Genomic DNA, 27,756 nt, shown 5'->3' with positions numbered 1-27,756 from the left:
TTGAATATGCTGAAAGGTAATTTACACGCCTGAAATAAAAATGTGATAACACCGGCTTTAACAGATCTTGTCAGCGGGCAGTGATTACTCTCCTGCATTCACAGAGAGGACAATTTTAATTCAAGGTGCTTTAAACGCTGCAGTCTCTGCATGAAAAGTGGTTCTGACTGTGTCTGTAGTGTGCAACAGGAAGTATTGGTTGCAATAATCCATTCACTCTGATTCTTCTTATTCCTTCATAAGTAGCCTTTGGGACCACTTTCTACTCTGCATGTGTTGTAAATATTTGCCAAATCATAACATTGATTTAAAAAAAGGGAGAAAAAAACAAAAAAAACTATTGTTCATTAAGAGGAGAGGACATTTTCAAAGTAAAAAGCTGTTATTTTCTATCCCATTTGAGTATAGGTAATCCAAAATGATGAATTTTGGCAGCTCTTGAGAACTATTGTTTTTACAGAGCCTACATTTTGCACAAATGTAAACATTAAATTAACACAACAGTGTAATGTACCTCTTTTTTCTTTTATTTATTTCACTTAAATGTATCTTGATAAATGTGCTTTCTTTTGCTACTATACCCCACACCAAGCTTTTTTGTGTGTGTGTGTTTAATAATTTCGTGAATGTCCCTATAGTCTTCAGTGGAGACAGTTACAGACTTTTCAAATGTAATCAATTAAAATCCAATATCGATGGCTCGAGCGCGCCCCTGGACACGCGCTCATCTCCGCCAGGTGCAAGAGGGGAGCTGCTGTAAAGTTCAACGACTTAAAGCACGTGACTTCCTTTTTATACCTTCAGAATAAAAAAAATGTTGTCTAAAGCTTTACATTTCAGTTGTTGTGAACATTTTGGAAATACGTTAAATTGATCATAATCACTTCCGTAGTGCGTTTTATAAAATATGACGCATCGCTTCGTGCTTGTTGTCGGAATTTTAACATTTTCAAACAAAGAAAACCAGCTGTTTCCGTTTTTCTCTCGCCGGAGGTTTCGCAACTTGACGCAGGAGGAGGAGGGGAGGTGGGGGGGAGGCGGGCTGTCGTCACCAGCCTGCAGCATCAGGAAAATAGCAGGCTCTAATTTACCCCGGGTTGTTATTTAACTCGTCCTGGAAGATGGTGGCTAAACAGAGGATCCGCATGGCCAACGAGAAACACAGCAAGAACATCACTCAGAGAGGAAACGTGGCCAAGACGCTGGTGAGCCGACAGCGAGACGCCAGCATGACATTAGCCCAGATAGGTGACGTTCAGCCCGGTGTGAGCGCAGCGGCGTGATGAGGGTGATGGGGGATGCTGCCAGCTGTCAGCTCGATGTGACTCAGAACCTTCATGACATGTTCAGTGTGTTTTTATGACCCACCGAGATTCAGATGAAACGTAATCGGCTCGTTACCACGTCACTTTACGTTACTTAGACAGTGACAATAAAGGACTGTTTGTTAGGCTATACAGGATGGATGCTGCTCCATGTCTTAAATAAGCACCAAACCTTATACTTAATATATGGCCTTTGTATCAGGTCTAATTGATAACTCCGAGATTTTTAGTGTGTCCATGTGGACATGCAATGATTTCTCGATGGATCGATTATGTGATCAGCAGAAAATGTATTACTATTTTGGCTATTTACAACTATTTCGCTAGTTGATTATTCATTTTAAGTATTCTTTGAAAGGGGGAAAAAAAAATTCAATTATAATGTTCTGATACCAGCTTCTGAAATGTAACTATTTTCTGGTTCCTTCAGTCCTCATGGAAAGAAACCAAATTTATGTATAGCTGTGGACTGTTGTCAGAGCAAAACAAGACATTTGAGGCTGCACCATGTTTAGATTTTGAGAAACTTGACATTTTCTCAATTAAACAATTAATTGATTATTTGAGAAAACAATCAGCAGATTATTCAATCGTGAAAATAATAATTGTTTGCTGCCTTATTTCAATGATTTAAAAGCAAAACTTCTCAAAATTCATGTGATTCTTCTTCTCAAAAGTAGGTTTTTGAGGACGATCTCTGAGTCTTGAGTTTTGAAAAGGTTTCTTATCTGAAGCCCTGCAAAATTATGATAGATGTTTTCAGACATGTTACAGAACAAACAATGAACTCACCATGAGAAAAACAGAAGATTCATATATGATGAATTCATCAATTATTAAACCTTGCTGCCCCATATGTCCAACTTTATACTCGGTGTTTTTTTTAACTGCTGCCATCAATGGATCGATTAGTCGATTAGCTAAAGACCCCAAAGTTAAGCCACACCCGTTTTAACAGTTTATTAATCATTTATTGAGCACAACTGTTAACATTAACTTTCTACCTTCCCCCATGTTAAAAATTCCATTGTAAATTGAATAACTTTAAGTTGATGGCAGCAAATAGTGAATATTTTTTTCTATTATTGTCGACTTTTTTTGTAATTTTTGGATCCCTTGTTTGATCTATATAATGTTCAAAAAAATGGTTAAAAAAAATCTCAACCAGTGTTTCCTAAACCTTGAAGTGCACCCTTAAAATGTCCAACCAACAGCCCACACAAGATATTCACTATTATCATTGAGGACTGAAGGAGACATAAAGTGTTTACATTTTAAAAACAAGTATTCAATTCAATTCAATTCAACTTTATTTATATAGCGCCAAATCACAACATAGGTTATTTCATGGCACTTGACACATTAAAGTCCTTACAGCAAGACGTTACAATATTATACAGAGAAACCCAACAATTCAACAATTCCCACATAAGCTAAGAGGGGGAAAAAAAACCCTCCTCTTTAAGGGAGAAAAACCTCCAACAGAGGGAAGGAAAAACTCCCTCTTAACAGGAAGAAACCTCCAGCAGAACCAGGCTCAGGGGTGGGCCGCCTGCATTTGAAGCTGTAAATAGAAAATTTTAGGATATTTTCATTAAAGTTAAAGACTCAAAATGATTTATTGAACTTTCAAAGCAGTTTTTGTTTTGCTGATCAACTAAACAACAAATTGGCTTATCATTGCATCTTTAGTTTAAAAGATGAGATTAACAGTTCATTGTTGACCAACAAATGACAAATCACTCTTTATAAAGCATTTATAATATATTTTTCCATTTATATCTCTCAGAGCCTTTATTTCTCTCTTTAAACTATAAAGTCAAGTCTTTAAAGTCTTTTCCACATCGTTTACATCTTCAGCAAATCCCTGCCTGTAAGATTCCCCCCCACAGGATGATGCAAACATGTAACATGTCTACACAGATGATATCATCGGGAGATTCATGGCTGCTCCCTGAATCCTTCAACCGACACACCACGACGCTGACTGTGCACCTTTCAGTATAATTTAGACAGGTTTGTTCAGTGTGACTGCAGAGTTGTTATTGTGGACATTTTTTGATGAGTCTTATCTTTTCTTGTTAGTTTTGGAAAAACAAGATATGAAGTGCTGATGGTAGGTTTGAATTCTAGATGTTGAAAAGAGCTGAAAGTGGAAATAGGAAACTTCTTTGTAAAATCTGTCCAGCAGTTTTACTTTTGATTCACAGCCTCATGTTCATTTCTGCTTTTACTAATGTAGTGTGTGTGTGTGTGTGTGTGTGTGTGTGTGTGTGTGTGTGTGTGTGTGTGTGTGTGTGTGTGTGTGTGTGTGTGTGTGTGTGTGTGTGTGTGTGTGTGTGTGTGTGTGTGAGTTTCTTTCTCACAGCGACCACAAGAGGAGAAGTATCCTGTGGGTCCCTGGCTGCTTGCCCTCTTTGTATTTGTTGTATGTGGATCAGGTACATTTATTTTATATCTACAGATGCTTGATTTACACACACACACACACACACACACACACACACACACACACACACACACACACACACACACACAGATCTTGTGATGCTACTTTTTCCTTCATTTACCCCGACATTAAACCTGCAGACTTATGAAGAAGTGAGGACCAACTGAGATGTCCTAACTTCTAAAAAATGTTTGTTTTACTCGACGAGCAATTCCTGCAATTTTACTGCAAAAACCTCACTTAAAACTCTGCAAATTACATTGCAATTTTTTTTTTTTAGAAAAGCAGCTGCAAAATCACGTATTTTAGAAAAATCCCCCCCAAAAAATGCTGGAAATCCTGGACGGACCGAGACGCCATTGTCTTTTTCTTTAAATCTTTTGGGTGCTCTTTCATTCACTCCACTGTGTTGTTAGAAAAAGAATGAAAAAAGAAAGCACAACATTAAAATAAATAGATATTGCTTTCGATTGTAGTTATTGTGACAAGGCATTAATGTTCTGTTTCCCTGTTTTCTTTAAAGGTTTTATGGAGATGCCATTTTCTGAATTTACGAGGCTATGCCAGCTTTTCTATTTCTTGCCTTTACCCACTGTTTCATTATATCCACATTATTGACGATTATTTATCAAAAATCTCATCGGGTAAATATATTATTGAACCACCAATACTCATCCCTACAATATCGTTGTAATATCAATATCGAGGAATTTGGTCAAAAAAATCTTGATAATTTATTTTGTATATCCCAACCCTATTAGCTGCTAATCTTGGTAGAAATTTGCTCAACACCACACATAGATGTCTTTAACATACAGTAATGTCAACATTATATTCCTTTACATTCTGGTAGTAGTTTTAATTTTAGAATTTTTTTTTTAAACTTTTTTTAACCTTTAAAGTTAAACAGTGACATTTTTTTTTTCAAATGCTATTGTAGTATGTGTTTATTTTTAGTATGTGATGGACCTTTGGTGCTCCACATACAAGATTTACAATACAAAATGCCTTTTTTTTAAAACACTTACACTTAACAGACCTGTTTTGCTGCAGACATTTTTGGCTCGTCATACAGATCATGTTTATAAATAACCAAAGCAAAAAAACATGAAGGCAACAAACAAGGTCTGACAAGTTGGTGTGTGTGCTGCCAGCCATATTTCAGATCATCCAGAGCATTCGTATGGGGATGTGATTTAGAAGAAACCTGGACTGGACCCCCGTCCCCCTCCACATGCCCTCACTGAGCCTGGCTAGCCTGCACACTCGCGACCCCTCCTCCAGAGACGGTTGCCAAACCTTGGACAGAGAAGGTTCCCCCAACGCCCACCCCCCCAACACACACACACACACACACACACACACACACACACACACACACACACACACACACACACACCCTCGATCAGCGTTTACAGTGTTGCAGTCTGTGGTACTGACAGCTTTTCTATGGACAGTCTAAAACCACGCCGGCTGGAGAACATGTGTGTTTATTTACTCATTTGGCGTGTGTGTGTGTGTGTGTGTGTGTGTGTTTTTTTTGTATGCGTGTGCGTGAGATGGTGTGAGACTGAAGGCAGTGACTCCTGCTAACAACGTGCCATGTATGTCTCTCTCACTCTTCGTCTGTGCGGTGTGAGAAGAATGTTTTTTCAAATAAATGTTGAGCATTTAGGGCGTGCCAACTTTTTATTCTCTTTTTGAAGACTCTCAGTATTTATCAGTGCACACACTCACTCAACCACACATTTTATTGATGTAGTGGATGAGGAGAGCCATATCTGTATGTGTGTGTGTGTGGGTGTGTTCAACTGGGATAATAAAAAAAAAATCAGATCTTGATCTGTGCGTTTTTAGATATTAAATATTTTATTATTGAAATATTGAACCTAATAATGAAAGGGAACATGGTAATCAAAACATATTATATTAGTGCACAAGCACATGATGGGTAGACAAAAAAACAACGAAATTTTGGACGACATATTTCTATGAAATGTAAAAATTTAGCGTTGCGTCGTCAAAAAATTACAAAAAAACGTAATACCATATGTCATCCAAAATTCAGAAAGAACGTATGCGTCAAAAACTTCATGAAAACGCCATAACGTGTTATGTCGTCCAAAATGTCAAAAGTATAAAAAAAAGTCATACTATAGTATGTCCTCAAAAGCACCAAAGAAAGTTTGGTGCAGTGGTTAGACCTGGTGCCTGTCATTGAGAAGGTCACTGGTTTTATTCCCGCTGGAGACATGCTTGTCAATTGGAAAAATAGTCATATATTGCATGTCATCCAAAATGTTAAAAAAAAGTCATACTATAGCATGTCATCCAAAATATTTTAAAAAAAAAAAGTCATACTACAGCAAAAGTATGTCGTATAGCATGTCATCCAAAGTATGAAAAAAAGTCATACTATAGTATGTCCTCAAAAGCACCAAAGAAAGTTTGGTGTAGTGGTTAGACCTGGTGCCTGTCATTGAGAAGATCACTGGTTTTATTCCCGCTGTATAGATGCTTGTCAATTAAAAAAATAGAAATGTATAGCGTGTCGCCAAAAATATGAACAAAAAGACATACGTATGTTGTCAAAAGTATGAAAAAAAAAATCAGCCACAATGGTATAGTGGTTAGAGCTGGTGCCTTTCATTGAGAAGGTCATTGGTTCAATTCCTGCTGGAAACACACTGGTCAATTAAAAAAATTGTCTTGAATTTATGTATGACTTTTTTTTATCACTTTTGGGACGACATGCTACAGTATGACTTTTTTTTATCATATTTCGGACGACATGCTATAGTATGACTTTTTTTTAATCATATTTCTGACGACATGCTATAGTATGACTTTTTTTTAATCATATTTCGGACGACATGCTATAGTATGGCTTTTTTTTAATCATATTTCGGACGACATGCTATAGTATGACTTTTTTCCCCTAACGACATGCTATAGTATGACTTTTTTCCCTAACGACATGCTATAGTATGGAGGAATGTCTTTTGCACAAATACTCACTTGGTCTCAACGATAAAGGGATGAGATTTTTGTGGTCACAGGTTTATCATGATCATTGTGACCTCGCATCTTTCACATGATTGTGAATATGATATCTCAGGAACACCTTGAGGGACCTTTTTTAAATCTGTTAAAAATGTTCACTTTGACTGGAGGAAGTGGCCGTCCTATGCCATACTCGTGAACAAACCATCTCAGGAACGCCTTGTGGGAATTTCTTTAAATTTAGCGCCCTGTCATTGACTTGGGCTGAAGTATGAATTGATTTGAATTTGGTAGTCAAAACTGTAACGTCACAAAACACGTTTGTGGCAATAACGTAATATTTCATACATTATTTAACACCATAACTGACAACTGGTTAGCAGAGGCATACAACCACTCGGTAGTAATTCTAGTTTTATATAGTTCAAATACCGACCACTATATGCTGCAAAGGTATTATTGCAACTATTTTATGTAATGTTATCTATGTAGATACAGTAAAGCGCTGTTGCAATTTAAAATTTTACATCATTCCCCCATTCACATAACACCAGGTTTCAACTACGGTCAGACAAAAAAAATGTTAATTAAGGTCAACACACTTTTATGTTCAATGTAAATAGTTTATTTGATCATATTCGTTGAAAATCTCAAATCCCCTAATTTAAAAAAGCCAGTTTTTTTTTTTTAGTAATAACCACAAACTGCCTAAAATAAATTTTGGGTAAAACAAAAAAAAACAAAAAAAACATCAGTATTATGCAGTTAAAGAAATTTTCCTATTCAGACGGTGAAGTGGAGAGAAAATCTGAACGAAATCACATGCTTCAGTGGATACTCTTGCAGGAGGGTGAATCACTCAGCCACAAAAGCAGCTCATTACAGGTCAACTAATAGACACTTGTTTTAATTGTTAGTGTGGCCATCAAATTGGCTCGCATGAACAATTGCAAATCGGAACATGTTGCTGGCTTTGATGGACCTGTTACGCCCACAAGCAAACTCAGTGATCCTGTTGTGCCTCCTGCACGACTGTGACACATTACGGTTAAACACACTGCTGTAGATTTCTGGCTGCATTTGGCTTAATTAAATATACAAAAATGGAAACAAAAACTATAAGTTAAAATAACATTCAAGTTGTATAGCACAAGGCAATGAAAACTTTTGTTTAAACAATATGTACAATATTAACCATCTGGTAATGTGAATTAAGTAAAAAAACAAACAAACAAAACAAAAAAACATGGTTTGTAGCAAAATATCTGTACATATAGGAAACCTTTCGTGTTGTGTACTTTTGTTTTGCAATATTTTTAATGACAATGGACACAGACAAAAAAATGACTTTAAATGGATCTTTTCAGTGGTTAAATACTATACATTAAAATTACAGTAAAGTGAGTAGACCCGGTAGCCGGGAATATTATTAAGCTGTAAAACGTTCACAGAAATACAATGCTAAGTTATGTCCAGTTCTGACCATCAGATCATCCAGTAGGGTTTAGTATTTTTCATGCAGTTTTTACACTGGATAGAAAATGTATTCATTATGCTTCAAAGGCTTGTTTACTCTGCTTAATTTGCTCCCAAAAAAACAGATCAATTGCTGCACAGCTACAGAAATGCTCAACTTTAAATGGACAGTCGAGTTTTGCATTCAAGCATAAAGTAATTTTTTTTTTTTTATTACAAGCTACAAATCTTGGCTTGACCCAACATGTGGGACATGATAAAAGAAGTCCTGTTACAAATACGGTTCACATTAGACTGGTCTTTTATATTTTGTTTATTATCTACCTTATGCAAATATTTTTACAAATATAGAGTTTTAACTATTTTCTGATCACTGTCTTCCTGCTAGATCATCAGCCCTTTTAGTAAAACTTGAGTAGCCTCATGAGATGTGAAAAAAAAGTTTGCGTTGTAAGAGGAATGGACGAGAGCACCGGAATGTACCGAGAAACTACAGAAGTGTCAAAGTCAACACTACAAGATGTAATATTTGTAACAGCTAAAGGGAGCACGTCCCATACAATCGACAATATCTTTCCAAGGTAACATCTTTTCACATGGCTCTTAAAGGCCACTGCATGTCCAGTTTTACACATCATAAAATTAAAGCCAGGTCAAGTTGTATTGCTCAAAGTGGGATTTTTTTTTTTTTTTTTTTTTTTTTTAAGAAAAAGAAAAGTCATCAAGACAAACAAAAAAAAACGATGAGACCGCAAAAATAAGTTCAGGCACTTGGCTCGTCTAAGGTTTCTGAATCAACCTTTCAGACACTTGAAATTCAGTCCCATACATGTTCCAGTCTTTCATAGTGAAACGCTGCTACTATAGCACAGACATGGAATATTGTGTGTTCTTATGTAATATATATACATACTCCTCACAATGGCTGTTACTACCAACCATCATCTTTCACCTGTCATCCTTCACTCTGCATCAGACATTCAGTCACTCCCTCTCTCTGGACGTAACACGTCCCCCCCCCCCCCACTCCCACCCCCCGCCCTCCGTCCCCAGCACATGCACTGTTCCCTCGTCACATGACCACTTCGCCATTGTTCACCGGCCGCAGGTTCTGGTCATCAAAGCGTCTCCTGACACTCCTCCGCACAGCGTCCGCCCGCCTGTAAGGCTGATTCCTCAAATCTGAGATGGAAAGAAGGGATTGGAAGGGAAGGTGTGGGATGGTGGACAAAAGAGCTGTCAGTCATCTTGTCAGGACATTTTGATGAGCCCACATGTTCAGGAGTGCTGGCAGCCTGTCTTTCAAAGCAGCATGACGTCTTTACAAAAAAAAATAAAAAAATCCCCGCAGGTCAGCTGTCTCTGGGTATTACGTCTGAGACAGGGCACATGGTTTTCACTTGTAAACTTCAGCCAGAAATCTAGGTAACCTTCGATGCATCATGTGAAACCAAGAGGAGGCTTTTTCCATAAGAAACTACTGAGGAAGAGCAGGCTATTCACCATCAGACAGAAATTTACTGCTATAAAAGCGCACTAATGAGGAGAAGGGACAGGCAGTGAACCATACATAAAGAAATGAATAGAGGAAGGGAGGTAAATAAAGAGATGCTTGCCAGGTTTGGGACACATCCACCACTACAGGGGTGCTACTGGAGGAGTTCCTTACCCTCAAGTAGACATTAGGAAATTTTGTAATATTATTCTTCTTTAGGGCTAGATGAAGAGAAGACAAAATGAAGGTTAAAAATGGAGGGAGGAGGCCGACGACAGCATGTCAGCCCAACAAGTTCACATTGGCTTTGCCGAGAGAGCGCTGCGAGAGCAAAAGCAGAGTGGGGGTAGGCTATATGTAGAAAGGCCAGAGTAGGGAATGGGCGTGAGAGGGGGCAGAGGATGTTAACTGGTTCACCTGGCAGAGGACGATGGAGAAGGGATCAAAGATTTTTTTTTTTTTTTTTTCTGTTACTAGACCCAGACTGCTTTGCAAAGTGGCTACCAGCAGGCCAGGAGACGAGCACATTTCAAACCTCCAGTACCAAGCAACTGTGTGAACTGTGTTGATTGTTATGTTTAATAGCATCATGACCAAAAAAAACCAACCAAAGCATGCATGCAGCCAGAAGAATGAATGACCACTAAATAGATGTCGTTTCAGTGAAACAACCTTGTTCCATGTCAGTAGCGCACACGCAAACACACTGCTGAGATGTAACAGACTACTTATCAATACACGCCATGCAGAGTATTAATGAGCCTGCTAGACTGCGCAGAACGAGGTGACCTGTTCAGCAGGCGGCAGGAGCGAGAACAGCATGTTAACCCTAACTGGGAGAGCAGGGTTGCATTATGGGAAAGCAGCACGGACGAAGCTGTGAGCATGCGAGGACTGTATGAATAGCAGTAATGATAATGTGACAATAAACACACAAACATTTATAATTATAACAATGACTGAAACACACAGAAGCAATTTATAATGGCACAGACACTTACACATCATAACGTTAGTCACACCTGCAGTGTAGATGATGACTGAAGCGTTTATATATGTATATACATACATATAATACTGTATAATAAGTGCAATATGTTGGAATGTACTGACTAAATCAGAATCTAAGACATAACTTGAGACTCAAGATAGAGGAGATAAACTATTACCATTCATAGCTCACTATTTAATGTCAGTCTACAGCCACTAGATGGCAGCACCCAGTTTAACTTGATGAGAAAAAGTACACTCCTCACCACTTTTAATCTCCTGTCAGAACACATACTGGTGAGTCTGGAAGGCCGTTCTCTTTGTGATATTGTGGTTTGTAGTGGTCGATAAAATAATGATGATAAATGTAGGTGTCACACTTTCATGCATGGCGGGCAGAGAAAACCATTACCCCCAACATCTCGTCGTGCTCAGGAAAGGGAGAAAACGCACGCAAACACGCACACTCAGGCATGTGTGCGCGCCTTCGGAGAGCAATGAGATCAGGCACGGTGCACATGCACTGGTTCGAAGTGTGAGGGCTGAGTGTGACAGTTAAAAAAAAAAAAAAAGGTGCGGGGGGGAGGCATGCAAGGAGGGAGGAGAGAAGGACGTAAAGAAGAGAATGTTTTGTTCCAGCAACCTTTGAGAAGAGAGAGAGTTCTATAAGCTTAGTAATGGTACTCCTCATTGAGAGCGGGCTCGCAGAAGAACCGAGAGCCACGCTTGGCTGTGCGGGCGGTAAAGGGCACGGTCTTCAGCACTGCATTGAGAACGACAGGGACAACAGCCAGGACAAAAGAAGACAAACACAATTTAAGAAAAGCAGACCTCTACAGGGGTTTAGCACTGGTTAGCACTCAGCAAATACCCAACAACTGTATCAGAGTCTGAGGAAACATATCTCAAAAGAGTGTCTGAGGTCCAGTTCATGCTCTACTGGGAGGCCTCACAAAGACTTCCTTTTTTCCCTGTTAAATGTTTCATCTTTTTTTGCTGGATTACATCAAAGTTCAACTGGTACCAAAATGTGGATCAATAGAAGTGTCTAATACTGACGTGTTAATATGCAAGTAGCATTTTACTGATACTCAATTGCTTGATTATCAGCCAATCGTAACTGGGTTGTTCCTAATAAAATCCATTGTGTTTTATGTTTTGTGTGTAAAATATTTTTCCACAGTCACAAAAAACTATTAGTGGAATAAAGAGTACAATATTTACTTCTGAAATGTAGTTGAGTAGAAGTATAAAGTAGCAAAGAAAACCTTAAAGTACCTTAAAACTGCATGTAGGTTTACTTAAGTACTGTATTTGAATAAATGTATTCCTTTACACTCGACCACTGCCTTTAGTAAGTTTTAGCTCCCCTTAGTAAACAGTATTTATTTCCTTTTTGATATATTAACATTGCAGAAAATAGTCATTTGCTGGCCCTGTCTACATTACAGACGGTGTTACAAAGCAAAGACAAAGCAGATAAGATAAGCAAATGATCATCAGACGCATTTTTAGCTGAATGGCACTGGATTAGCTGTCAGAGCATGTTTGTACTCCAGTTTGGTTCTCAAACAGCCGACAGCCGAAGTCACTGTGTTAGTTGGTTTAGGATTCCTTTGTTAAAGACTGAATTTACAGCCGAAGGAAACCTTCATGCAGAGCGCCTAGTGTGTGTGTGTGTGTGTAAATGTGAGTGGGTGGCCCCAGACTGGAGCCAGGTCCGGGTGACGTTACCCGTGATGATGTCCTCGATCGCTCCGTCTTTGCCCTCGTAGACATGGCGGCTGTCTTTCACCTGTTTCCTCCTGAGCTCCTGGATCAGCTCTTGCTGCTGCCGCTTGTTTTTATGGGATGAAGACTGAGGAGGACACAGACACAGAAAAACCAAGATATTACGTGAAAGTATTAGTAAATCATGACTACAATAAAACCAATAAAGGAGTCAACCGTCCGTAAATTCTTTGAGCTCAGTTATGCTTTTGTTTCACGCATCCTTTTATTCTGTGCATGTAGTGAGTTAATTGAACGACTTGAATTGTATAATCGCGGATTATGAGCTGATGTGATGTGTCTCAGCAGGGTGTCAGACTGTGGAACTACATACAAGCATACCCAGCAGGCAGCCGGTGCCCAGCTAATCCTGTGATCAGGAGTCTGGAGGAAGAGAGGATGAAGCGGAAGGGGAGGAAGTAGGGCCGACTTACCTTCTGCTCATTGTGATCCTTTGTAGCCTCCTGCCCTAGAAAGTCAGGGGGAGGGTGTAGAGCAGGAGGGGACGGGGAGGAAAAGAGGAGGGTGGACTTACCTTCTGGTCCTCCTCCAACATAGCTTCTTGCTCGAGAAGTTTCTCCATCATGATCTGCTCCTGTCTCTTCCTGTGCTCATTGTCCTCCTCCGCTTGCTGAGGAGAATACATATTCACGTCGTGTTCATAGATTAACGAGTAAAAACTCCTGTCATGATATTAGAAACTCTTATTCTAGAATTCAACAGTTTCCCTGCATGTGCTGCACAAGCTGAGATTCCACTGCAGTATCATGATGTGCTGTAAATGAAGTGACACGGATGTGGTTTGGAGCAGTTAAGAAGAAAAAGGATTCCACTGAACAGAGTTGACACACAGCAGCTGTGAAAGGAAAACAACCGAAAGCGACGAGACACTTCCAACAAGTCTTGGATTAAATCCCACTTTGTGTACATTCTTCAAATCTGATTAAACTGTGGCTTTGAGTGAAATATAGAGTATTTAAACAGAGTCATCATAATACCCGCATAAAAAGACACTCTAAAGAGCAATAACTCTGTGTTTTGTTTGTGCTGGTATTGAAGTTTATAATTTGTCAAATGTGATCATTTATTTATAGAATTCTTAAATTGTTCAATTAGTTTTGGTAGAGAAGAAAATATTGATGAATTATTAAGGTTTGTTCTGTTTTGTTTGCAGCCAGGGACCCACTGCCTGGTAGTTGTTCTTGGTTTTATTGTTTTGTTGAGTTGCTTGCTTTACCGCCACCTCATGTTGCTCTAAACTGGTACAATAATCAGAATATAGATTGTGAACTCCCCTTGCTGGATGCTGTCAGATGGTGAATGTGGGATTTTTAAAATTCTGTTAAATGTCTACCAACCCGTTCTTTGATGCTTAATGTTGTTTTTATTTTTTTTAATATAAACCTGTTTCTCAGTTATATTAACTTCAATGGTGTTTGAACTGTCTGTGGCTACGAGGCCGCTGCCACAGTAGTGAAAACACCAGAGGGCGTACAGTAGGTCTAGAGCCAGCCAGCATGACAGGTGTGTGTGTGTGTGTGTGTGTGTGTGTGTGTGTGTGTGTGTGTGTGTGTGTGTGTGTGTGTGTGTGTGTGTGTGTGTGTGTGTGTGTGTGTGTGTGTGTGTGTGTGTGTGTGTGTGTGTGTGTGTGTGTGTGTGTGTGTTTGACACCACTATCCAACTCACCCTGTAAGCTTTAACAAATCGCACGAACACCGGGAAGAAGACAGATGGCGGCGTGGTTTTGGAGTTCTCCCCGAAGAACTTCACTGCCTCGTCAAAGGCATCCTTTCAAAGAAACAGCAGCAGTTCTATTCAGAAAACGTTCAGGTGACTTCCAGCAACAAAGACAGTTGTGATCATAATACCTGCGCAATCTTGGCGTCGTCCTGCAGCTTTTTCAGCTTGCTCTCATTGTGTGTGATGAAGTCTTTGAGCATGGTGTTGTGGCCGTGCATGCTGTATTCTCTTTTGGTCAGGTCCATGCCTCTCTGCAGCTCCCTAACGTCCAGCAGGACGTTCTCCAGCGACACTGTGAACACGGAGGCACTTAGTTTGCGGGACATGAAAAACAGGTGGACTCTCAGATGCGGATTTTAAACGTGTTGTTTACTTGCAGCTTCACTGTCTGACTCACCTGCTGCAGCTTTCTCCACATAGTGCAGCTCGTTGTAGAAGAGAGACACTTGTGTGTATTTCTCCTTTACCACGTTGGCTATGTAGTGTAACAGCGTCATCTTACGGTCCGTCGACTTGGTATCAAGTAGCTGGGGTGAAAGTAAAAGAGAAAACAGATGTGTTGAAACATTTACAAAGAAAAAGCTTTAAAATTCAGCTTTAAAAGGTAAGCGAGAAATCAACTCACCAAGTCTAAACTTTGCAGCTTGAATCCATACACTGCACCTCTTTTGCTGCTGTTCATGTAGTTTCCGAGTGCCAAGATAATCTAAAGAACAGAAGCAAAAAAGAACGCGAGCTTTAGTATCTTGGTTATGAATGCGTTTTTTTTTTTTTAAAGTATGCACATGTAAAGATCATATTCCGATTTCTGAAACCTGGATAAGCCCTGGCAATAACATGGAGAAGACAAAACTGCTCCGCAATGTCAGCATTGAATAGTTCCAAGCATGCTATAAGACAAATTGGTCTCATTTTCAAAAGTAAAATCAGGTTAACAATTTCAACATCGCCTGTTCGTGTTGTAAACAACACAGGAACCTGTGCAAGTAGCAGTCATCGGTATCCGGGATACAAATACTTATCACGTATGGGGGGGATATGAATAACCAGATTCCTTTGTGTTCTATGTATTAGCCATATCTGGAATATGATCCAAACTAGCATAAACATCTTAACTGGGATAATGAAGTCTGTGCAAATATACTCATTGAGAACCATGCACGTGTTCAACATTATGTTCAGTTACCTCTAAAATCTTCTTTAGTTTCTGTGATGACTTGATGGACACGGATGCTGCAATGACTGCATGTAGTTGCTGTGGGGGAAAAAAAAGTGAGAATGAAGAAAATTCAGTCGAGAGTTGTTGCTTCCTGCGATCACCACCTGTGAAACCAGTAGCAACGAGCGTGAGAGCGTAGCGTCTTTACTGACCGGTGTGAGCATCTGCACACTTTCAGTGAAGTTGCCGATGAAGGCCATAATGGTCATCTTCTGCATGAGCCGCTCGATCTTGCTGAACTGCATCATGAAGCGGTCCTCGTCCGTCAAACTTTCAAGCGGCTTGCGCTCCTTCTCGAACTGCCGCATGACTTTAATCTCATTCTCCGTGGGCTGGAAGCGCATTAGACACTCCACAAAGTCCACCGGCAGAGTTCGAAGGTCAAACCTGGAGGAGGAGAGATAAATTTGAACCTTTTTTTTTGTAACTATAAAAATCTATTTGTCATATAACCTATATTAAATTGTAAATACCAAAATCAATCAAAGTTGAATTTGTAATTAATCTCTGGTCAATTTAAGAACATTCATTAAATACCAGCTGACAGTTGATTCATAACTATCTTGTTTTGTTGAGGAAAAATGTATAACGTGCGGCGAAAACACGCAAGAGCACCAGATGGATCGTTTTATGTTAAAAGCTTACAGCTGAATGGCCTTGCAGATCTCCTCAGGCGTCTTGCCCACTTTTCTCAGCGTGATGGCCATGTTCTTCGCCCGGTTGGAGTCCAGCAGAGTCACCTTGTTGGGCACCTTCTGGATGACCTTATGCTTGCTCACAGTGAGGTCGACGGGCGGACCCTGGGCTTTCGTCTTAAACATCTCCTCGAACTCGTCGACATTCAGGTCCTACAAGACAACAACCAATCAATTGATGTATTGTAATCCTGGGAACGAGGCAGGGAACCGATGAGTCATTTTTTTTAGTGGGAGGAAGAGTTTTACCTCAAGTATCCTCTCATCATCTATCTCATTGAAGACAGTCCCGTTGATCTGGTTCGGTTTCAGGGCGACCCAGTTGAAGACGGGCATACGGAACTTTGTCTTGATGGGTTTCTTGATCTTAACAGCTAAATAGGACAGAGACAAGTTAGCACAGCGTCACTATCTATGATCAGAGGGTGCACACAAACATACATTCACACGTGCAGGTGTAGGGGTAGATAGGTATCTGGGACTGGTAACACACACGGATGACTCCCTTGGTGTCTAGACGCTACGACTAATCTCTAAAAACATACGATCCCACTTTATTTTCAACACTTTTAAAATTTACTGGATACTTCCTGTGCCCATATAAGTCCTTCAAACTAAACAGAAGCATGGTCATTTTTTTAATTTTTTTTTTAAAGTAAAAATAAGCCTCCTTGCCTGGCAGGAGAATAGGACCAAAAGGGTATACCTGTACAGAACATGGTGCATATGGTAAAGATTTCCTGCCATGCCCTGTGACACACTTTTAATTGGACAGGTTAAAGCTAATTGTAGCCACCAGAGCTTCTTCATTGAAGCTGAATATTGCGGTACAGGAGAGATAACGCTGTCGTGGGAAAAGTGAACAAGATTCCAGCTCTGCACTGTGCCTATTGCTTCAATCGTCTACGTGCCACGGCAGGTCGTTGCATCTCAACATGTAATGAACTCTTTAAGATGTGGCAATATCACCACTACAGCAAGGTGTGAAGGTAAACCATGCAAAGGTTTGAAAAGTGGTATTTTCTTTGCCGTTTAAAAAGTTTCACAGTGAATCTTGCAGTGAGAGGGGAAACTGCAAAATGGCAAGAAAATTCATAAATTCATGTTTTGGAACATGAGGGTAAATAAATGGCTGCGAGATGTGGCATTAAGAAATAAGAGGACAAATTGTCTGTGAGAAATGTGAAAATCAATGATTATAAAGAAGCTTTAATTCAATAACTGGGACCTTTTTCTTGCGTTTTCAACAGGGAGACTGAAAATACCATTATCAAAACTTGTGGGAAAGGAAGAGAACAGTGTGGGAGGGTGAGGGGGATGGGGGGTGGGAGTTGAGACACCAAACATGACAAGCAGGACCTACAGAAAAGTTTGATGGGTCCCTCTGGTTGGCAGAAAAAAGAAACAATTCAAAGACAATTATTATCATTAAGAAATTGGCCAAGTTAGGGAGAATGATTCCACACGCACATCTCCAGCACACAGTGCAGTAAAGGATCTATGATCTGAAAATAATACTGAAGGGGTTTAATAATATTATTAAACTGGTACTGTTGTATTTTTTGACTAAAAGGCTTTTAGTTGCTCAGGGCAGCATTTTAGTTGTTATTTCACCGGAGAAACTGAGCGTGTCCACTAAACCCTGATGGGAACCCATAGTTTCAGATGTCTATATAGTTTAGATATATATAATATATCGTTGTAACATTTTATTTAGGCCCACTGACTAAAATACAGCTAAGAAATGTCCCAATATGTACCTATACAAATTGTACTGAACAAAAAGAAGCTAGTCAGGGGTTACTAACTCAACATTGTACATCACATGTATGCAGCTGCTTCATACTAAAAGCCTCCGAGCCTCGGGTCTAGGCTTTCATTAGGTTCCCATCAACAAGAAGGCCTTCACTGTGATACGGCTGCTGCACTCTTTGAGGCGGCTTTAAAGTAAACCTGAATTTGCAGTGGAGGAAAGTATTTGGAATAAAGCTAAATTTTCTTACATCTGTGACAAATCAAAGCAAAGCTGCAGCAGGAGCTACTGGCTGAATTATTATCTGCTTGTCTGATATTGCAGCCCCTTGTGATGTGTATTTAAAAAAAAAAAAAAATTTCTGTAATAATAATTAACGGTATTACTTTAACATACAGATATGCCCAATACATTTTACTTAAAAAGAAGCTGCTGAGGTGTACATTTTCACTACATTGCATATTACACATTAGCATTAAGCCACAAATATGATTCGCACTAGGTGATCTTACCTGCTAATCCAGAGTTCATGATGACAGTGGGTGTCCCACATCCAGGCAGTGGGGGGGCTACAGGAGGAGGTGGAGGAGGCAGCGGGGCTGATATCTCTGAGGCCAGTCCTGGAGGTGGAGGGGGAGGTGGAGGAGGTGGCGGTGGAGGTGGGGGAGCTGCTGCTGCTGGAACTATCGATGATGGTCCATTTAGCACTGGGAGAGACACAGCGGAGGTTGTCAGGCGGAAACATAACAGAGGAGTCATGTTTCAGTAAATGATGAAGCATTTCCTGAACAGATAATATAATACAGGTAAATGCGAATAAAACCATCTTACATAAAAAGTCCCTAGAAGTCCACATCTGTAACATTTTTAAATCCTGATATTTGGAAAATCACTGATCTGTGGTTATTATTTGTTCTTATTCAGCTAATTAAGCTGTGCTAATGTTAAACCTACATGTGCCATTCGCTGGCAGTGGAGGTGCTGGAGGAGGCGGAGGAGGTGGCGCAGACGAACTCGCTGCTACGCCTGCGTGGTTTGGACTGACAGCTGAACCGCTTCCTCCAGGCATGACACCGGGCACACCCTCCACACCGCAGGGGGGCGAAGCCAGGATTGAGATGCCTCCGTCTCCCTTCTTGTGGATCTTGATGGTGCCCTGCTTCTCCAGCTCGTGGATCTTCTTCTCCAGGTTACTCTGTCTCTGGATGGCCTCATCCTTCTCCTTCAACATCTGACGCAGCGAGTGCACCTGTGAGCTGGTGTCTTTGTAGACTTCCTGTGTGGAAAAAAAAAAAAAAAAACAAAAGAAAAAAAGTTAAGAGTTGTAAAGATACGAGAACAACCAAGGAGCAACAGAAAAATAAATCTTAAAATGTACTTGTTGTTGATGTAGATCATTTCACAATTTTAATGTATAATAAGGACAAGCTTTATATAAAGACATTCTAACTATCTATACTTTGCGGCAGTGTTAAAAGTGCTTTGTGTTTTTCCCTGACACAATTTTTTTTTGATACTACAGGTACACATGTATACAGTTAATCCATATAAAAATGGGTATGCAGTGTATGTAATGATGGATGCTCAAGTATGGTATTCTCCCACGAGTGTGGACACCTAATAACCAACTATCATCAAGTTAAAGAATAGATGTCAGTGAACAGAGATTCTGACCCTGATAGATTCCAGGTCCTTGTTCCTTTGCATCAGCTGCTTCTCCAGCTCCACAATCTTGGACATGGCCTCGTTCTCCATGTCCTGCAGCTTCTCTGTCATCTATGAAAACAATAGCCAGGAGGAAAAAGGTCACAAAGGTGATGTGAGCTGATTGCAATGACAACATTTATCTCAATATATTGACGTAGAACTCCAGCGGGGCAGTAATATAAAGCATTTAACATGTTCATGTTATGAATGTTAAAAAAGATTGTGTGTTTTCTGGTGGCTGACAGGGAAGTGAAAACGTGGGTTGACAGTAAATCATAGAACAAACTGCTGTGCACTCCATCCGTTCACTTTGTCATCAGCTTCCTGACGTTATCATGTAGCCTTTTGCAGGAGAAAGAAAATGAGACGGAGGAGTCCGTTGCCTGATGTCAGCGAGTAAAATCAAATCAACACGAGGGTTCTCACATGTGACATGTTCTCCTCCAGCTCCTCCACCCGCTCCAGGGCAGCATTTTTGGTCTCTGCATCCTCCAGAAGGGCTCCCACGTCAAACACGTTATCCAAGTAGGCCTGGATCTGGACCTGCAGCTTATCGCTCTCCGTGTGCTTTAGTTTCTAGAAAAAGGACACAAAAAGTGAATGAAGAGGAGAATTCATTTTTTTTCACTTCATCACATGACATCACAGCCTCGGAGGCCAACATCGATCTCGTCTCTGCAGAGCGGCAGCAGACCAGGGTCTACAAAACTGACTGATTTTCTTTTCTGAAGTAATGGAAAAGCCATTATTGACTGCTTTTCTGTGGTTGCCGTCTCAGGAGTGCTGTAATGAAAACCTATGCTCTGGCCTGAGCTGAACTGTAAGACTGGGAATGTTCAGAGAGACGTCTGTCTGTCTCCTTCTCCTGCAGCATTACGTCTCAACTCACCTCCAAGTAGTCGTCCAAACACAGCTTGGTGAAGTCGAACTGTAGGTGAACTCTGAAGTTCATGTCCTCCACTGAGTGCACGACAATGTTGATGAACTGCATACATGCCACCTAAGGAACATAAACAGGTAAAGTTAGAGGGAGAGGATACACAGCATATACTGTAGGATTTATAGTACAGGTTTTTAAGACATTGTTTAAATGCTGTTGTAATTAGAAATATTTAAAAATGTTTTGTGAGCATGAAACACAGTCTGATGACAATACAAAGTGTGCCAATAAACAGATTTACGGTTCTTATATAACAGGCTGCTACTTCCATGGTTTGTTTCAATGCTCATTATCATATCTGTTGCCTTTTTTTTATATCCCCTCCCTTGAAATTGTGTGAATAAATCCTCGTTATTTTGCTCGCTTAGCTGGCAGAGTAGCTTATCTGGCAGATTAAAGGGATCTGAAAAAACAAATTAGCAAAATCAGCCGGTTCAACGGTATTGGCTGCCATATGCGAGCTTGCATAAACAGATCAAGTGGGATCTCCTCACATTGTCTGATGTACACACACATGCGCACACACACTCTTCCTCACACTGACAATGGTTTAATGAACTTCCTGTAAGAAGCTCAGTTGTCTCGGTGTGACATGGCAGCTTTTGACAAAGTCTGTTTGCTTTAGTGCTGCTGTCGGACGAAGCCCCACCGGGGGACCGTGAGCAAAACCTGCGACAGAAGTCCTATTCAAAGTCTCATTAAACCCTATTCAAACACAGCATCTGTTGGTTTTCACTTGAATCCATTAGAGTGGATAGGTATGGATACGATGGATACGTACTTTGAAAAAAAAAATCCTGTATGAACTGGCACTTTGTTCAGTGTTTTTGTTTTTTTTCTTTTCTGCCAGACTAATTAGCACTACTCAGCCTGGAAATGACAGACTTGGCAGGAGTTCTCTGCTTTGGGCCACTCCAGTTTGATGCACTGCACCACACATTTGTAGTTTGTGCTGTGATGAGAAACCTCTCACAGAGACTGATCGTCCCATTAATAACTTCGTTATTTATGAGCTTTAAAAAAAATATGTAAGGACATCTGTCTGACTCACAGATTACATTTCAAATTGCTTTCTCTTGACAGCATTGAAAAATGAATGGGAACACATTCAGTCTGGTATTCTTTGGCTTGGAAAAAAAAACTTCACAAGCCATCTCCGGTTTGTCCAGTGATGGGGTTTTCGAGGGATTGCAGCACAATCAATAGTCATTAGAGTGTCTATGGACTTACCATGAAGTCAATGTTGTTGTCCTCGTTCTTGAAGTACTCCATTAGCCTCTCAAATCGCTGCGTCTCCATACATACCTGCGAAAACAAAGCACATGTCACTTTACTGCCTTTATCCGAGAGAAGGTATAGATAGGAACCCACAGTAATGGATGGAATCAGTGATTTGTATAAATGAATCCAATCCACCCCTTGTGATTTATGCTGAGCATAAAAGGTGACCCATAAGATATTTAGGCTTTTATTTAAATGCCACTTGTATACAGTCACACAAGAAAAATGCTTTTATTTTTAAATTTAGCTGGGACAGGTACCTCATGGAGCTTTAAATCATATATAATCCACAATATTAGGTGAAAATAAATAGATACTTCACCGTTTAGCAGAATCTCAGAAAAAGGGAAAGATTACTAAAAACAATAAATTATGTATGAAGTGCTGCCGAATATTTCTTGCATTTTATGTACATCTGACAGTGTGTTCAATGATAATTGTACAGTGTACTATTTTTGTTTTGCCAGTAAAGTCTAGTTTGAGTGGAATTTGAGACGGAGACAGAAAGATAAGAAGAGAGAGGAGCAATAGATGCTCTGCAGTTCACAGAGTTCATCTGCAGGGCAATGAGGGAGACAGAGCATAATAAAGGAGGGGAGGAAGAACGAAGAGGAGCGCATATCCAAAAACCTCAGTGTAATGCTTCAAGCCTCGACATGAAGCCCCATCATCCAGCGACATATCAAAGTCACTCAGCAGAATAGGTCTAACAACATTACGTAACAAAGTGGCACTTTTCAGCAAAAAAAAAAAAAAAAAAAAACCCAGAGCAACCATAATCAGGCATGATGGAGTCAACATCACGCTATAAAAAAAATCTGTCCTCACATGCTCCCAGCAGCTTTTAGTATCATAATAATTTCTCAGCCCTCATCTCATTAGATGAGCTACGTTCTTTCTAAGCCTTATCCTCCCACTAATGCCAGAGCCGCTGAGAGCAACACTCAATATTTCATTCAGGGGTGTAAATATTACATTAACTGCAGTCGGCCCATGTTTGTGGGCCATATGCTACAAAATGGGGCTGCTGTTAGCGCCCACGTAATCATTAACCCCCCACTCCTTTCTCCAGCAGCCAGAATACCTCAACCAGACAGGCAAAGGGTCAAGTCAAGGCTATCTATTACATCTGTCTCCCTGCTTTTTTTTTTTTTTTAGCTTTGATGCGATTGCCAAATCTGCACACATAACGGTTTTCTCTGAGGGCTGAGCAGCTCATCCTGTGCTATGCAGCTAAATTGGTGTCTGTTATCTGTTGACAAAGAGCTCATTTCTAACCGATATCCCTTTGAAGCAACAAGGAATCGGCTGGTCTCATAAGAGTTAGGAGGAACATTCCTCCAGGGCTGAGTCACTGTTTGAAACTGCACAGTTGAAATGTAATGACATATTCGTCTCCTCAGACCCCACTTCGCCTCCTCCATGCAGCTCGTACCTCCTTAAAGTTGTCGAACGCAGAGAGAATAATTTCGTGGCCTCCTCTCACGAGACAAACTGCCGCCAGGAGCTCCAAGACCAGAGCTTTAGTTCTGTAAAACAGGGAGAAAATAATGTCAGGAATAGTTAGTAAATGACAAGTGCCAGCGCAGCAGCAAACCTGTACTTAAACATGGAGCAGACAAAATGGAAAACAGTGTAATTTACAATCATGTCACCACTGAAGCATCTGTGTGGGATGGACCGACATGTTCACAATTAATGTCTTTTTAAGTGAAGCGCACATTATTATGTAATTAATCAACTTTATAAAAATTCTTATCATGCTGAAACACCCAGGATATGAATGTTGGTTTAACTCAGTTAGCAATAAAAAGTTTTGCAAAGTCAAAAGAAATTTTCATTCTATCCACTGGTTAAAAAGGCAAGCATAAAAAATGAATACTTCAGGCCTGTGCAGACTGTGTGTGTGTGTGTGTGTGTGTGTGTGTGTGTGTGTGTGTGTGTGTGTGTGTGTGTGTGTGTGTGTGTGTGTGTGTGTGTGTGTGTGTGTGTGTGTGTGTGTGTGTGTGTGTGTGTGTGTGTTACATCACACAGGACAGAAACATCCTGAAAACCCAGTCTACAGTTCATTCACGCAAGATTTCTCTGTCTGGATGAGACAAAATATGACAGGTGATGTGAAGTGACTCCATGTCCACTTTTCAGGAAGTCCTGAAACCCCAGGGCACGAAGTGAAAACACGCGCGCACACGCACACACACACACACACACCCACACAAGTCCTGCTATCTTTCTTTGTAAGCAGCTGTCAGTGGAGTGGAGTGTGCCAGCGGTGCCCTGGCCCGTCTGTTAGGATGAAATGTGGCCCTGAGCAACAACGACACTAAGTCTGGATCAGACTGTCCAGGTGCACTGAAGCTAATGTCCATTATGGATCTGAGTCCAAGTTGGTAAATAACTGAATTTATAGAGCTCTAAATCAAACCAATCTGTTATTGAATCTTTAATGACAGAGTCTTTTTCATTAGCAAAGAGAAACTTGAGTTTTGGAGCTTCACACGTTGACCTTCTGAGTTTTTCTCAGCTCTAAGTTGTTTTAAACTTTAGGTTTCAACTTACCTTGGGTTTTTATTGTTGAGGCTTAGTGCAATTTCATTCACAGCATGTGGGTGCGACATGACCATGTTGAAGCCATACTGGAAGATGAAAAATAAATGAGGGAGAAAGACAAAGACAGATAAGCTAATTAACAGAGAAGACAGGGCACTGAAAAAGCAAGAGGGCATTCCTCTACATAATATATGAAACATGGAGAGCCAGCAGTGAGCAAATTGAATTTGGCTTCACTTAGATAAGTTGGCTTTAGCTCAGAGGGACATGCAGTCTGTGTGGATGTTCCGTGTAGAGTGCAGAGGGCGGACCTGGTAGTTCATGATAGCACGCAGGCACATGATGCAGACGTGGACGTCGTCTTTCTTGCAGACCAGTCTGGAGTTTTTCAGCGTTCTCCGGCTCGGCAGTGTGTTGCAACTAAAAAATGAATTATAGAAAAGACAAAAACACATCAGTGACAAAGGAATAATGGATGAGTCGATGAGTGTCTGAACACAAACAAGAGTCCACAAGGACCGGACAAATAAGAAAACAGATGTTATTTATAAATGAGCCCTCGTCACACACCGTCTCCTTCACACAGGCAGGCTGTTAAACTGCCACACCACCTTACATTAACACACACACACACACACACACACACACACACACACACACACACACACACACACACACACACACACACACACACACACACAGGCCATATAATCTACAGCCACGCACGGGGCCACTGGATGCCTTCTTTCAATTGTTTTGATTTACCATCCTTCACAAAGATATCACTTACAGCTAACACAATAGCAGCCAGCCATTTGCATGCAGCGCAATGATTGTGCAGCTTTATGTGGACAAAAGCAAGGCCTCTACTCCTGGTTCAGCTCTCACAATAAGAGAAATGCTGGAGCAGCAGTATTACTGTATAATATGCAGAGCCAGTCACAGCAAAACAGTATATTTTCAGACTTTTGTCACACGGTTCAATTACCAGCGAGTTCTGGGGAAAAATGTGTCTTCAGGGTACTGATAGACACGTCGATTCGTGTCAGCTCCCGTGCCTGAAGGCATGACTCCACTGAGTCACAACACAGTGTGTGTGTGTGTGTGTGTGTGTGTGTGTGTGTGTGTGTGTGTGTGTGTGTGTGTGTGTGTGTGTGTGTGTGTGTGTGTGTGTGTGTGTGTGTGTGTGTGTGTGTGTGTGTGTGTGTGTGTGTGTGTGTGTCTGGAAAAGACGAGACTAGCTTTTAAGGAAGATGCAGCAACTTCAGAACAAAGATGATTGATAACTCATCTTGAAATAAACATAAAAATAAACCAGAAAACTTGAAGCACGTTGTTTTTGTTCTCACACAAGTCCACATCTGACGTTTGCAATGAGAACTGGTGTTTAATTCCGAGTATTTCTACACTTTGCATTCAGCAGACTGTGGTGCCGGCCGAGTGCAAAACAAGCTCCCTGACGTAAATGCAGTCGATTCATGAGATTCTTTCTGACAGAACTGGAGCGCTCCGCTTCACACAGCAGGAAGAATAATCTTAAAGGACTTCTGTCCTGGGGTTTTCTTCTCCTGATTAATCAACATCCAAAAATGAGGTTTTAGCAGGAAATGAGTAAACAGTGTTTCTTAATCACAAAGCCAAGTGATGATAGATGATGACACAACACCAGAAAATACCTTGATCTGCTTCGACACGTCTCAAATGATTTAACTAAATTTTTTTGTAACACAACACAGCGGATCCAGAAGGATTTACAGTACACAGACACTGAACTAAAACTATTCAAGAAACTGTACTGAAGGACAACAAACTCATTATCTAACAATGCAGCTTTCTAGCAAAAAAGCTTGAAAACCTAAATAAAGTGTTACCGTAATCAGATCGAAGAAAGTGGGAGGGAAATTCGATACAGCTCAGTTTTGTAATGAAAAATTGTTCTAACATTAAAAGTTAAATCTACTGTAAGGACAAAGCGCTACAGAGACAGCAGTTAAAATAACATCGAAAGTAATATGGTGATGACTGCAGTTGGTAAAGTGATGAGATATGAAGGGGAGGAATAATGTGCTCAATTTAAAAGACACGCTACTGTCAAATAGGATCACATTTATTATTCTATGGGGGAAAGGTGATCAAAGTTGGCCCAAAACTAGAGGTTACATGCTGTGGACTGAGTAAAATCACATCTGATAGATTTTAAACCAAAGCAGGAACAAGTTTGGAGACACCCAGAATCTGATGTTCTGGTTAGAAATCCAGACACCAAAACAGCAAGAGCAGAATAAAGAAAACATGATTTAAATAACAACACAGAACAACATTAAGCACTACTACTATAACTATAAAATACAAAATAATAAAATAAAATTGAATTGAATAGCTACAGGCTATGAACTACAGGTCTCACACAGCTACATGCTACTAGTTAACTCCATGTAACTCTTCAGCCATACCGTCTTATTTGAGAACACTTTGGACAGCTCAGTGTGCTCGATGTCCTTCAAGATGGCAGTTTACAGAAGACACATAGACAAGACTTAGTTTTGGCATCTAGTAGTTGGCAGATATTGAGTTTTGATGATGCTAGGTTAAAGCCAATCTAAGAAGCATGAGGGCAAAAGATTCTGTATTATGGACATTAAGAGTTATAAAATCATTATCAGATCAGAATTTTTTTTTTCATAATTAATGTGACAATATTGCATCCAAAATACAGAAGATTTTTAGAAGCTTACAATTCTATCTGAACTGATTGTAGCCTAGCATTTGGCTTTGAAATGGCTGGTGTAGAAACTAGGCTAGCTTCTGCACAGAATGGCATTTAGGGAGCCACACAAGCAGCACACAGACACAGAGGCAGGAACAATGAGTGCAGAAAAAAAAAAAAATTGCTCCAAGGAAAGGAGAATTCAGTCTGAAGCGCAGGAGGGGGTGGGCTGGCAGTACAAATAATTCACATCCCCAACACAGACAGTAGGACAAATAAACTGGGCAGCACTAGCAGGGAGGCATAAACTACAATGAGGCAGGGGGAGTGTGCATGTGTCGTGTGTGTGTGTGTGTGTGTGTGTGTGTGTGTGTGTGTGTGTGTGTGTGTGTGTGTGTGTGTGTGTGTGTGTGTGTGTGTGTGTGTGTGTGTGTGTGTGTGTGTGTGTGTGTGTGTGTGTCTTGAAAAGGAAGTTGGATGCAGGGTTAAGGCTGCAGAGAGCTCACTGTAAGCCAGCAGAGCGAAGCTGAGACCTGCCTGCTGTCGAAGACTGGCAGACAAAAGAGCAGATGACTACGGAGGAACACCGGGACAGGAAGAGAAGAGACAGTCAACCTCAGTGAAGACACTCGGACCACTTTCACACACTGCACACG

At 40.5% G+C, this 27,756-nt stretch overlaps 2 protein-coding genes across 6 annotated transcripts in view; one reads left to right on the top strand and one right to left on the bottom strand.

Annotated features, from left to right (window-relative positions):
- Window positions 1-1,042: 1,042 nt before the first annotated feature.
- Window positions 1,043-5,448, top strand: LOC138620965 (stress-associated endoplasmic reticulum protein 2). The gene is made up of 3 exons (XM_069698654.1): window positions 1,043-1,205; window positions 3,694-3,766; window positions 4,929-5,448. The coding sequence occupies exons 1-3, from the start codon at window positions 1,122-1,124 to the stop codon at window positions 4,967-4,969; spliced, it is 198 nt and encodes a 65-aa protein (XP_069554755.1). The 5' UTR covers window positions 1,043-1,121; the 3' UTR covers window positions 4,970-5,448.
- Window positions 5,449-7,391: 1,943 nt separating this feature from the next.
- Window positions 7,392-27,756, bottom strand: part of LOC138620958 (formin-like protein 2) — a 49,750-nt gene continuing 29,385 nt past the window's right edge. The window contains exons 7-28 of one of the 5 annotated variants that reach the window (XM_069698641.1): window positions 24,705-24,813; window positions 24,403-24,479; window positions 23,279-23,372; window positions 21,793-21,867; window positions 20,512-20,622; window positions 20,049-20,198; window positions 19,590-19,691; window positions 18,870-19,191; window positions 18,428-18,622; window positions 17,526-17,546; window positions 16,412-16,536; window positions 16,113-16,315; window positions 15,620-15,854; window positions 15,435-15,503; window positions 14,874-14,954; window positions 14,646-14,775; window positions 14,377-14,540; window positions 14,195-14,296; window positions 13,044-13,139; window positions 12,473-12,596; window positions 11,382-11,501; window positions 9,346-9,435 (exon numbers count right to left, since the gene is read on the bottom strand). In XM_069698641.1, the coding sequence (XP_069554742.1) occupies window positions 11,410-11,501; window positions 12,473-12,596; window positions 13,044-13,139; window positions 14,195-14,296; window positions 14,377-14,540; window positions 14,646-14,775; window positions 14,874-14,954; window positions 15,435-15,503; window positions 15,620-15,854; window positions 16,113-16,315; window positions 16,412-16,536; window positions 17,526-17,546; window positions 18,428-18,622; window positions 18,870-19,191; window positions 19,590-19,691; window positions 20,049-20,198; window positions 20,512-20,622; window positions 21,793-21,867; window positions 23,279-23,372; window positions 24,403-24,479; window positions 24,705-24,813 (2,677 nt within the window). In that variant the 3' untranslated portion in view covers window positions 9,346-9,435; window positions 11,382-11,409. Of the gene's footprint in view, window positions 9,436-9,869; window positions 9,970-11,381; window positions 11,502-12,472; window positions 12,597-13,043; window positions 13,140-14,194; window positions 14,297-14,376; window positions 14,541-14,645; window positions 14,776-14,873; window positions 14,955-15,434; window positions 15,504-15,619; window positions 15,855-16,112; window positions 16,316-16,411; window positions 16,537-17,525; window positions 17,547-18,427; window positions 18,623-18,869; window positions 19,192-19,589; window positions 19,692-20,048; window positions 20,199-20,511; window positions 20,623-21,792; window positions 21,868-23,278; window positions 23,373-24,402; window positions 24,480-24,704; window positions 24,814-27,756 lie in introns of all 5 variants that reach the window. The other 4 variants (XM_069698640.1, XM_069698644.1, XM_069698643.1 and 1 more) reach the window with 4 other exon arrangements.

The sequence above is a fragment of the Brachyistius frenatus genome, unplaced genomic scaffold, assembly GCF_029030835.1.
Source record: "Brachyistius frenatus isolate BFR_SWC_R1_liver_20210118 unplaced genomic scaffold, ASM2903083v1 Contig_27, whole genome shotgun sequence".
In the NCBI taxonomy this organism is placed as follows: Eukaryota; Metazoa; Chordata; class Actinopteri; family Embiotocidae; genus Brachyistius; species Brachyistius frenatus.
The sequence above is the reverse complement of the archived record's forward strand: the minus strand, read 5'-3'. Positions and strand labels throughout refer to the sequence as shown.

Bases quoted from the DNA above. Each gene is read 5' to 3' on its own strand.
- LOC138620965 (XM_069698654.1), top strand. From the start codon at position 1,122: ATGGTGGCTAAACAGAGGATCCGCATGGCCAACGAGAAACACAGCAAG. The intron at 1,206-3,693 runs GTGAGCCGACAG...TCTTTCTCACAG, and splicing joins GAAACGTGGCCAAGACGCTG to CGACCACAAGAGGAGAAGTA. The intron at 3,767-4,928 runs GTACATTTATTT...GTGTGCTGCCAG, and splicing joins ATTTGTTGTATGTGGATCAG to CCATATTTCAGATCATCCAG.